The sequence below is a fragment of the Cyprinus carpio genome, chromosome B2 (assembly GCF_018340385.1).
Source record: "Cyprinus carpio isolate SPL01 chromosome B2, ASM1834038v1, whole genome shotgun sequence".
Classification (NCBI taxonomy): domain Eukaryota; kingdom Metazoa; phylum Chordata; class Actinopteri; order Cypriniformes; family Cyprinidae; genus Cyprinus; species Cyprinus carpio.
The window spans coordinates 31995359-32007768 of NC_056598.1; the positions used below are offsets into that span (position 1 = coordinate 31995359).

A 12410-nucleotide genomic window follows, 5' to 3' on the forward strand; every position below is an offset into this window, starting at 1 on the left:
TTGTAGAATGACCCAGTTCCACCTTCATATTAAATTCATCAACTGTGTAGAATATTTGAACTTTTGTAAAATTATTATTATTTTTTAAATTGTTATATTTAAAAAATATTTTAAAAGTTCAATATTTGAACTTTTAAAATATATTTAAATGTATTTTAAATAAAATAAAATACAATTACAATGCAGGACTATTTATTGCCAATAGCAATAATTCAAAAATAAATAAATAAAGTGATTAGCTATATAATCTACAAAAATACACTTTCTATGCCACTGTCGTGATTGTGCATAAACGACAAAACTTGATGTTGACCTTTATGCAAACATTATTTAAATTTACCACAGTACAATTAGAAATAAAGTTAAAATATTTTTATTATTCTTTTTTTAATGCATTTAATTCAGTTAATTATGAAAAGTGGCAACATTATGTCTGTTCAAGCATTCAAGGCATGGAAGGCATTTTATGCATTGAAGGAATTTGATACATTGGAGACATGGAAGACATGGGAAGGAATTCAAAGCATTTCAGGTGTCCAAAGCATTTAATATTTTTGAGGCGTTTCAGATGTTTGAGGAATTTCAAGTGTTCCAAGGCATTTCAGACTTTATAGACATTCAAATCAATTCGGAGCATCCAAAGCAATTCAGGCATTCTAAACATTTTAGGCATTCAAAAAGGCATCCGAGGCATTTCAGGCATCCGAGGCATTGCAGGCATCCGAGGCATTGCAGGCATTCGAGGCATTTCAGGCATCCGAGGCATTTCAGGCATCCGAGGCATTGCAGGCATTCGAGGATATTCGGGTATTCGAGGATATTCGGGTATTCGAGGATATTCGGGAATTCGAGGATATTTGGGTATTTGAGGATATTTGGGTATTCGAGACATCTGAGGCATGGAAGACCTCCTTGAACCTCGCTGTCTGGTCACCCTCATCATGAGTTCAATGACCCATATTTCAGAGGGGTCAGCACAGAACTCTTGGTTATTGTCCAATTTGAATCTGCCAAGAGACAGTTAAAAATCATTAACTGTAATGTCTGAAAAATTAATGTATAGAACTTCTTATATTCACTACACTTTAAGGCATCTCATTGCATCATTGTGTGTCCTGTGGCTCCATTCCTCTCCAGGGACGTCAGTTAATTTATCTAGTAATTATTTCACAGACATACAGTACATTATATAACACTTCCCAATAGAAAATATATATTGTTAAAATGTGTAAGAAATATAAATTCTAAATCAATATTCTAGTTTCATTCTTAACATTTTCATTACAAATTATATTATCAGTCTAACAATCTGATTTTTATTTTTATTTTTAATCGTAAAACATTCTGGTTTTGGTATCTAAAATCCAAACAGAAATGCTGAATGTGGATGGGTGTGTGTGTGTGTGTGGGGGGGGGGGGGGGGGGGGGTGCAATGCAATGGATAAAAATTTATAAAAGTCATTCTGGAATGCATAATATCTTATATTACTTGAAATTTCCCTGTAACAGTTAAATTTGATTCATACATGCCTGTATGTACAAGTTTTAAACCACTTTCATAGTTCTAAATCTACAGACAGACAGATGTTACTTACACAATAGCTTGGATTCTGCAGCCTCCGTTCAGGCTTTGTTTTCTGTAACTGGTCACTCTGTTTCTAATGGACAGTCTAACTCTTTCGACATACCCCAGACAGCAGGTCTTATCTAAGAGACACATCACAAACACAACACTAAATGTACTGATATGCATTTACCCAAATCCATATGCAATACACCTACTTACAATGACAAGATGGAAATCCAACAGGCGCTCAAAGTGAAAGTGAATTTGACTATTTAAAGTACATGCATGTTGCTAATATTTACATTGCAAAGAAAAACAAAATGTTCAGTAACAGCAAGACTGATTTTTAAAACATCATTAGAGAACATTAGAATTTGTTTTTATCATTAATATTTTTATTTTATTTTATAAGTGCTCTCTAAGAAAGGATGAAGTATGGAATTTGATCATTTATATTAATTTAAACACTTCAATGGTTTATTTTTTTTTTTACTTCACCTTTATATGAAATATTTGTACTTTTTTATTGTAATCAATACATTGTGTTCATATTGTTTAGATATGTTTTTGTGGTTTCAAAAGAAATCTCCCAAAATCTTTCTCCGTTAGAAAGATATCTTTCAATCTCAAACACTCTTTCAATATCATTACAAGTTTCTTGGCAAAAGATTTGAATCTGCACTATTGTGCAACTTCCTACCTTTAACTGACCCTCTGAACATTTCATCCACCCTTTCTTTGAGAATGCGGACCCAATATTCTTGGGGGTTTGCACAAAACTTATGGTCACGATCCACTCTGAAGCTGCAGAGAGACAGTTGCATTAAACTTCATGGATTATGATGTTTGAAAGAATCACAAATAAAAGCCTCTGATATTCACTGACAGGTTTTGCTTACACAACAGCAGGGATGCTGCAACGTCCATTCGGTTTTTGTATGCTGTAGCTAGTCACTCTGTTCCTTATAGAGAGTCTAACTCTATCGACATAATGCGTGCAGCAGTAATCATCTAGGAGACAAAACAAAGACATTAAACATTAACATGCAATGACATGCAATTTGAATTCAGTTTTTTTATAGTTTGTTTTAATTTTAGGTAAAATGTTTGAAATGTAGTTTTTTTTTTTTATTTACTTAAAAAATATTTGTAAAATATTTATATTGTTTTTAATTTTTTTTTTCACTTTAGTTTTAGTTACTGTAATACATCAAGTTAAACTAAATGAAAATGAGAATGATTAAATAAAATGTTAAATTTTTCAGTTAAAGTTAATTTTACTTCAAATATATGTTTTTATTGTATTAGTTTTAGTTTTAACTTTTGCCAAAAAACTATTTTATTGCCCAATATATTTTGTAAACTTAAACAATGTGATTTATTGAATCATTTTCTGCATAATGTAGCCTACAATAGCTGCAGCATCATCATATGTGATGTTTACCTTGTGCCTTTCCAGGTGTTGGAAACCTTTCTGGTGGTCGAGGAATTTCAGGCTTTCTAGTAATTTCAGGGATTTCAGGCGTTTGAGGCATCTGAGGTATTTTAGGCTTTCTAGTAATTTCAGGGATTTCAGGCATTTGAGGCATCTGAGGCATTTCAGAGGTTTGAGGCATTTCAGGTGTCCAAGGCATTTCAAACGTTTGAGGCATTTCAGGAGTTTGAGGCATTTCAGATGTTTGAGGCATTTCAGATGTTTGAGGGATTTCAGGAGTGTGAGGGATTTCAGAAGTTTGAGGCATTTCAGACATTTGAGGCATTTCAGACGTTTGAGGCATTTCAGACGTTTGAGGGATTTCAGACGTTTGAGGGATTTCAGGAGTATGAGGGATTTCAGAAGTTTGAGGCATTTTAGACGTTTGAGGCATTTCAGGAGTATGAGGCATTTCAGATGTTTGAGGCATTTCAGACGTTTGAGGCATTTCAGATGTTTGAGGTTTTTCAGAAGTATGAGGCATTTCAGGAGTAGGAGTATGAGGAATTTCAGGAGTATGAGGAATTTCAGACATTTGAGGCATTTCAGACGTTTGAGGCATTTCTGACATTTGAGGCATTTCAGACGTTTGAGGCATTTCAGGAGTATGAGGCATTTCAGGAGTATGAGGCATATCAGACGTTTGAGGCATTTCAGATGTTTGAGGCATTTCAGGAGTAGGAGTATGAGGCATTTCAGATGTTTGAGGCATTTCAGATGTTTGAGGCATTTCAGGAGTATGAGGCATTTCAGACGTTTGAGTCATTTCAGATGTTTGAGGGATTTCAGACGTTTGAGGGATTTCAGGAGTATGAGGCATTTTAGAAGTTTGAGGCATTTTAGACGTTTGAGGCATTTCAGGAGTATGAGGGATTTCAGACGTTTGAGGGATTTCAGGAGTATGAGGGATTTCAGAAGTTTGAGGCATTTTAGACGTTTGAGGCATTTCAGACGTTTGAGGCATTTCAGGAGTATGAGGCATTTCAGATGTTTGAGGCATTTCAGACGTTTGAGGCATTTCAGATGTTTGAGGCATTTTAGAAGTATGAGGCATTTCAGGAGTAGGAGTATGAGGAATTTCACGAGTATGAGGCATTTCAGACGTTTGAGGCATTTCAGACGTTTGAGGCATTTCAGACGTTTGAGGCATTTCTGACGTTTGAGGCATTTCAGACGTTTGAGGCATTTCAGGAGTGTGAGGGATTTCAGAAGATTGAGGAATTTCAGATGTTTGAGGGATTTCAGACGTTTGAGGGATTTCAGGAGTATGAGGGATTTCAGAAGTTTGAGGCATTTTAGACGTTTGAGGCATTTCAGGAGTATGAGGCATTTCAGATGTTGGAGGCATTTCAGACATTTGAGGCATTTCAGATGTTTGAGGCATTTCAGATGTTTGAGGTATTTCAGAAGTATGAGGCATTTCAGGAGTAGGAGTGTGAGGAATTTCAGGAGTATGAGGCATTTCAGACGTTTGAGGCATTTCAGACGTTTGAGGCATTTCAGATGTTTGAGGCATTTCAGGAGTATAAGGCATTTCAGATGTTTGAGGCATTTCAGATGTTTGAGGCATTTCAGGAGTAGGAGTATGAGGCATTTCAGATGTTTGAGGTATTTCAGATGTTTGAGGCATTTCAGATGTTTGAGGTATTTCAGAAGTATGAGGCATTTCAGGAGTAGGAGTGTGAGGAATTTCAGGAGTATGAGGCATTTCAGACGTTTGAGGCATTTCAGACGTTTGAGGCATTTCAGATGTTTGAGGCATTTCAGGAGTATGAGGAATTTCAGATGTTTGAGGCATTTCAGGAGTAGGAGTATGTGGCATTTCAGATGTTTGAGGTATTTCAGATGTTTGAGGCATTTCAGGAGTATGAGGCATTTCAGACGTTTGAGGCATTTCAGACGTTTGGGGCATTTCAGGAGTATGAGGCATTTCAGACGTTTGAGGCATTTCAGATGTTTGAGGTATTTCAGAAGTGTGGGGCATTTCAGGAGTAGGAGTATGAGGCATTTCAGGAGTTTGAGGCATTTCAGATGTTTGAGGCATTTCAGATGTTTGAGGCATTTCAGATGTTTGAGCCATTTCAGGAGTAGGAGTATGAGGCATTTCAGATGTTTGAGGCATTTCAGACGTTTGAGGCATTTCAGATGTTTGAGGCATTTCAGGAGTATAAGGCATTTCAGATGTTTGAGGCATTTCAGATGTTTGAGGCATTTCAGGAGTAGGAGTATGAGGCATTTCAGATGTTTGAGGTATTTCAGATGTTTGAGGCATTTCAGATGTTTGAGGTATTTCAGAAGTATGAGGCATTTCAGGAGTAGGAGTATGAGGCATTTCAGATGTTTGAGGCATTTCAGATGTTTGAGGCATTTCAGGAGTATGAGGCATTTCAGACGTTTGAGGCATTTCAGACGTTTGGGGTATTTCAGGAGTATGAGGCATTTCAGACGTTTGAGTCATTTCAGACGTTTGAGGCATTTCAGACGTTTGAGGCATTTCAGACGTTTGAGGCATTTCAGACGTTTGAGGGATTTCAGACGTTTGAGGGATTTCAGGAGTATGAGGGATTTCAGAAGTTTGAGAAGTCCCGCCTTTTGCCCTTTTTTGTCATTGCTGCATTTTAGACGTTTGAGGCATTTTTTAAGTTTTATGAGTTTTTTGAGTTTTTTGAGTTTTTTGAGTATGAGGCATTTCAGATGTTTGAGGTATTTCAGAAGTATGAGGCATTTAAGGAGTAGGAGTGTGAGGAATTTCAGGAGTATGAGGCATTTCAGACGTTTGAGGCATTTCAGATGTTTGAGGCATTTCAGGAGTATGAGGCATTTCAGATGTTTGAGGCATTTCAGGAGTAGGAGTATGAGGCATTTCAGATGTTTGAGGTATTTCAGAAGTATGAGGCATTTCAGGAGTAGGAGTGTGAGGAATTTCAGGAGTATGAGGCATTTCAGACGTTTGAGGCATTTCAGATGTTTGAGGCATTTCAGGAGTATGAGGCATTTCAGATGTTTGAGGCATTTCAGGAGTAGGAGTATGTGGCATTTCAGATGTTTGAGGTATTTCAGATGTTTGAGGCATTTCAGGAGTATGAGGCATTTCAGACGTTTGAGGCATTTCAGACGTTTGGGGCATTTCAGGAGTATGAGGCATTTCAGACGTTTGAGTCATTTCAGACGTTTGAGGGATTTCAGACGTTTGAGGGATTTCAGGAGTATGAGGCATTTTAGACGTTTGAGACATTTCAGATGTTTGAGGCATTTCAGATGTTTGAGGTATTTCAGAAGTATGGGGCATTTCACGAGTATGAGTATGAGTATGAGGCATTTTAGACGTTTGAGGCATTTCAGATGTTTGAGGCATTTCAGATGTTTGAGGGATTTCAGAAGTGTGGGGCATTTCAGGAGTAGGAGTATGAGGGATTTCAGAAGTTTGAGGCATTTCAGGAGTTTGAGGCATTTCAGGTGTTTGAGGCATTTCAGATGTTTGAGGCATTTCAGATGTTTGAGCCATTTCAGGAGTAGGAGTATGAGGCATTTCAGATGTTTGAGGCATTTCAGACGTTTGAGGCATTTCAGGAGTATGAGGTGTTTCAGAAGTTTGAGGCATTTCAGATGTTTGAGGCATTTCAGGAGTATGAGGCTCTTCAGACGTTTGAGGCATTTCAGATGTTTGAGGGATTTCAGGAGTATGAGGCATTTCAGATGTTTGAGGCATTTCAGATGTTTCAGGCATTTCAGGAGTATGAGGCATTTCAGGAGTATGAGGCATTTCAGATGTTTGAGGCATTTCAGACGTTTGAGGCATTTCAGGAGTATGAGGCATTTCAGACGTTTGAGGCATTTCAGATATTTGGGGCATTTCAGGAGTATGAGGCATTTCAGACATTTGAGTCGTTTCAGATGTTTGAGGAATTTCAGACGTTTGAGGGATTTCAGGAGTATGAGGCATTTCAGATGTTTGAGGCATTTCAGATGTTTGAGGTATTTCAGAAGTATGCGGCATTTCAGGAGTAGGAGTATGAGGCATTTCAGACATTTGAGGAATTTCAGGAGTTTGAGGCATTTCAGACATTTGAGGCATTTCAGATGTTTGAGGAATTTCAGACATTTGAGGGATTTCAGGAGTATAAGGGATTTCAGATGTTTTAGGAATTTCAGATGTTTGAGGAATTTCAGGAGTATGAGGCATTTCAGATGTTTGAGGCATTTCAGGAGTATGAGGCATTTCAGAAGTTTGAGGAATTTCAGGAGTGTGAGGCATTTCAGATGTTTGAGGCATTTCAGGAGTATGAGGCATTTCAGACATTTGAGGCATTTCAGACGTTTGAGGCATTTCTGACGTTTGAGGCATTTCAGGACTAGGATTATGAGGCATTTCAGATGTTTGAGGCATTTCAGACGTTTGAGCCATTTCAGGAGTATGAGGCATTTCAGATGTTTGAGGCATTTCAGATGTTTGAGGTATTTCAGAAGTATGGGGCATTTCACGAGTAGGAGTATGAGGCATTTCAGACGTTTGAGGCATTTCCGGAGTTTGAGGCATTTCAGATGTTTGAGGCATTTCAGATGTTTGAGGAATTTCAGACGTTTGAGGGATTTCAGGAGTATAAGGCATTTCAGATGTTTTAGGAATTTCAGATGTTTGAAGAATTTCAGGAGTATGAGGCACTTCAGACGTTTGAGGCATTTCAGATGTTTGAGGGATTTCAGGAGTATGAGGCATTTCAGACGTTTGAGGCATTTCAGGAGTATGAGGCATTTCAGATGTTTGAGGCATTTCAGATGTTTTAGGCATTTCAGGAGTATGAGGCATTTCAGATGTTTGAGGCATTTCAGACGTTTGAGGCATTTCAGGAGTATGAGGTGTTTCAGACATTTGAGGCATTTCAGATGTTTGAGGCATTTCAGGAGTATGAGGCACTTCAGACGTTTGAGGCATTTCAGATGTTTGAGGGATTTCAGGAGTATGAGTCATTTCAGACGTTTGAGGCATTTCAGGAGTATGAGACATTTCAGATGTTTGAGGCATTTCAGATGTTTCAGGCATTTCAGGAGTATGAGGCATTTCAGGAGTATGAGGCATTTCAGATGTTTGAGGCATTTCAGGAGTATGAGGCATTTCAGACGTTTGAGGCATTTCAGATGTTTGGGGCATTTCAGGAGTATGAGGCATTTCAGACGTTTGAGTCATTTCAGATGTTTGAGGAATTTCAGACGTTTGAGGGATTTCAGGAGTATGAGGCATTTCAGAAGTTTGAGGCATTTCAGAAGTTTGAGACATTTCAGATGTTTGAGGCATTTCAGGAGTATGAGGCATTTCAGAAGTTTGAGGAATTTCAGGAGTGTGAGGCATTTCAGATGTTTGAGGCATTTTCAGGAGTATGAGGCATTTCAGACATTTGAGGCATTTCAGACGTTTGAGGCATTTCTGACGTTTGAGGCATTTCAGGACTAGGAATATGAGGCATTTCAGATGTTTGAGGCATTTCAGATGTTTGAGCCATTTCAGGAGTATGAGGCATTTCAGACGTTTGAGGCATTTCAGAAGTTTGAGGCATTTCAGATGTTTTAGGAATTTCAGATGTTTGAGGGATTTCAGGAGTATGAGGCATTTCAGAAGTTTGAGGCATTTCCGACGTTTGAGGAATTTCAGGAGTGTAAGGCATTTCAGATGTTTGAGGCATTTCAGGAGTATGAGGCATTTCAGATGTTTGAGGCATTTCAGATGTTTGAGGCATTTCAGGTACCCAAGGCCACACAGACCACGAATCTGGCAGTCTGTTCACCCTCCGCATGAGCTCACGGACCCATGTTTCATTGGGATCAGCACAGAACTCATGGTCATTGTCCAATGTGAATCTGTCAAGAGACAATTGCATTAACCATCATTAAATGTGATTCTTATACAGTATAGAGCTTCTTATATTCACTACAGTTTAACACAGTTTATTGCATCAGTGTGTGTACTGTTTCTCCATTCCTCTCCAGTGACGTCAATACATTTATCTAGTTATTATTTTAAAGACAGACACTCTGTGTGCAAACATTTAATGATAACACTTCCCATATGGAAGATATGCATGAATATGAGTATCATTAAAATTCTTACGAAAAATAAACATACAAAATTCATAATTGACACTTAGAAGTTTTTCCATACTCTGGGGTCAAATTCCAATTTCAGTTAAACAATGTATTAAAAATTATATAATCACTGTAACAATCTGAATAAAAAGTTTATTTGTTTTTTTTATCCTAAAACTGGTTTTGGATAGCTACAATTCAAATAGAAATGGTGGAGGTGTGTGTGTGTATCCTATAATCATACAGTTGATAAAATAATAATAATAATAATGAAACTTATTCTGGGAAGCATAATATCTTAACATCACTTGAAATTTCCCTGTGATTTGATTCATACATGCCTGTATGTACAAGTTTCAAACCACTTTCATAGTTCTAAATCTGCAGACAGACAGATGTTACTTACACAACAGCTGGGAGGTTGCAACCTCCGTCCAGGCCTTGTTTTCTGTAACTGGTCACTCTGTTTTTAATGGACAGTCTAACTCTTTTGACACACCGCAGACAGCAGGTTTCATCTAAGAGACACATCACAAACACAACAAAGACACTAAGGGCCGGATTTACAAACAGCTTGCACCAGCACAACCCGTCTTTTGGCGTTAAAATATTACTGTCAGGATTTACTAAAGACACGCAGTGAAGAATTAGCGCTGAAAAGGCATGGACACAGTCATTTTTGCACCTGACCTTATTTAAAATTTATGCGAGGAGAGTATTAAAATAAATAAAAAATAATGCAATGTGAATTACTAACATTTGGGCTCGTCAAATTACTGGTATTTGCACCTTTATTTAACTCACCAAAAAAGCATGTCCTAAAGCATGAGGTAAATTGTGCTGCTCTTTGTAGATTGCGCGGATCTTTATGGAAATGATCTGGCTGTGTCTGTGTTCTTTAATGTGTGCATTGTTAGTAAATCACACGCTGAATTTTCCCCTCCAATCAATTGCGCTCTAACGCTAATTCACCTTGTTTAGTAAATCTGGCCCTAAGTGTGCTGAAATGCATTGACCCGAATCCAAATGCAATATAACAACTTGAGATGAAAATGTATGAAAATTTCATATCACGATTATAGTGACCAAAATTATCACAGTTATCTATATTATCACAGTATTATTAAAATGCACTGGAAAAGTTCACCAAAAATCACTTCACCAGATTTTATTTTAAAAACCAACAAATGGCCTAATGCGTTCCTATGCCACATCACACATGTGCACTGTGAAAAGTGAAGAGTAAAAAGATGGAAAACCAACAGATGTTCATCATCACAAGTAGCCTGTTCTGTCTTTTTATTATTACTATTTTTCTTTTGTAAAATGTTTCTATATAGATTTTATTATTTTTTAATTAAAAGTTTTAGTTTTAGTTAATTAGTACATCAAGTTAAACTTAATGAAAAAGAGAACTGTAGCCTTGGCAACTAGCTAAAATAAAATAAGCTTATTTTTAAACGTTTCTGTCAGTTAAAGTTTATTGGTAACACTTTACAATAAGTTTGTATTAGCTAACGTTAGTTAATGCATTAGTTAACACAAACTAACAATGAACAACATATCTGTTCAGCATTACTTAATCTTTTTTTTAGCAATAACCAGCATTAACTAATTAAGTTGCAAATGTGAAATAAATGATTAATTAAAATTAAGTAATGCTGAACAGATGCGTTGTTCATTCAACTAAGGCTTACGATGCTTTTGGGAAACACAGCCCAGTGTGCTCCAGTATGTTTTTTTTTTTTTTTTTTTTTTTTACTTTAACACTGTAACTAATAGAATAATTTTCTGCATAAGGCAGCCTATGACATAGCTGTAGAATACAACAATAACATAACAGAATACAACAATACAACAGCATCATTACCTTGTGCCAGCGTGAGGCAGAGGAAGCCCAGGAGGATGATGAAGAAGAGGACACGACTGAACCACATGATTGCAGTTCTTCTGCAAAAAGATAAAGAAAATCAAGAACTGCTTCACCTGATGTATTGTGTCTTACAATGCTGTGAAAATTCTGACAAATTACAGAACAATTCTGAAATATATTTGAGGGTAACGCCCACATCTCAAATTCCCGTCAACACCAGCTGACAGAACCGAATCCCTTTCCTACAGTTGTTGTTTGTTACAATTCTACAATTTCCCGACAATCTGTAGCACACAGACATATGTCAAAATATGAGACAGAAACATGAATCACTACTTTCGTTTCCTAATCATATAGAGGAAGTCATGACTAAGATGTAAGGCTTCCTGCATCATTAGAGCTAAACAGCACCAGAAATTAAACATCAATTAGTAGTATAGCACTATAGCACATCACTTGTGATGTGAAAGCTCAGTTTATATTAACTAACAAAACAACAGCATGGAACTATCATGGGTTTTTTAGAGATATAAGATGGCAATGCAGCGGGTTTTTTGAAGTGCAAGGAGCACCATATCATTACCACAGGATATTTACATTTATTCACCTTGTGTTGGAAAATTTTTGACTAAAAGAATAATATGGAATGGAATATGAAGGGCTTGAAAAAGTGTAATGAAAGTGATTTACGGAAGACGAAAACTTATGCTGCCATGTTTTCCAATGAATATTCTTCTACATTTCACCCAATTCCTACTTTACGTTTAAAAAAAAATATATGTTGAAATCAGTGATGTTGAAATACCTCGTCAAGGTCATGGAAAAACTTCTCACAAAAGAGCAGGCATTGTAGAAGGGTAAAAACAGCACATTATTTAACGTCTATTTAAACTAGAACTAGTCGCTTACACTCATCACAGCACTAGTTTATGATAAACATTTTGTTAGCTTTATATTCTAATCACTGAAAACATACAGACACACTTTTGGCAGAGGTGTAATGTCCTGGTGTTATTCAGCCTGAGAGTGGTGCTGTGATATAGGATTGACAGGTTTAAAAGAATTTATATGTAAGAATTTTCATGTATTCATTGCTTTTTTATTACTTTAACAAGATCTTTCCCAACTTTCCCAACTGATTTTGTCTGAAAGCCTGGCTTATTTTATATTTTAAGCTCCTAAGGTTCCCTCACATGAAAAGTCTACCTCAGATACCTCAGATATATAAGTTTGATATGTTTTTATTATATATTATATAGTAACATGTTAATTTAAATCTGTAAATAACTTCCATGTGATCAACTAGTTTGCACCTCAGGATTTAATGCATAAAAAAAAAAAAAAAAAAAAAAATCCAGACTCATGTTAAACCTACTCTTTTGAACTATGAAGAGCAATTGTCAACATGATTAGAACAT

General features: G+C 36.7%; 1 protein-coding gene across 1 annotated transcript; it reads right to left on the bottom strand.

Annotated features, from left to right (window-relative positions):
- Nucleotides 1–400: 400 nt before the first annotated feature.
- LOC109082901 lies at nt 401–11120 on the bottom strand. The gene is made up of 8 exons (XM_042719206.1): nt 10990–11120; nt 9526–9637; nt 8564–8894; nt 3012–3696; nt 2467–2578; nt 2268–2371; nt 1596–1707; nt 401–1007 (listed from the first exon to the last, which is right to left on the bottom strand). Exons 1-8 carry the CDS (start codon nt 11054–11056, stop codon nt 674–676), a joined length of 1857 nt encoding a protein of 618 aa, XP_042575140.1. The 5' UTR covers nt 11057–11120; the 3' UTR covers nt 401–673.
- Between the last annotated feature and the right edge of the window lie 1290 nt (nt 11121–12410).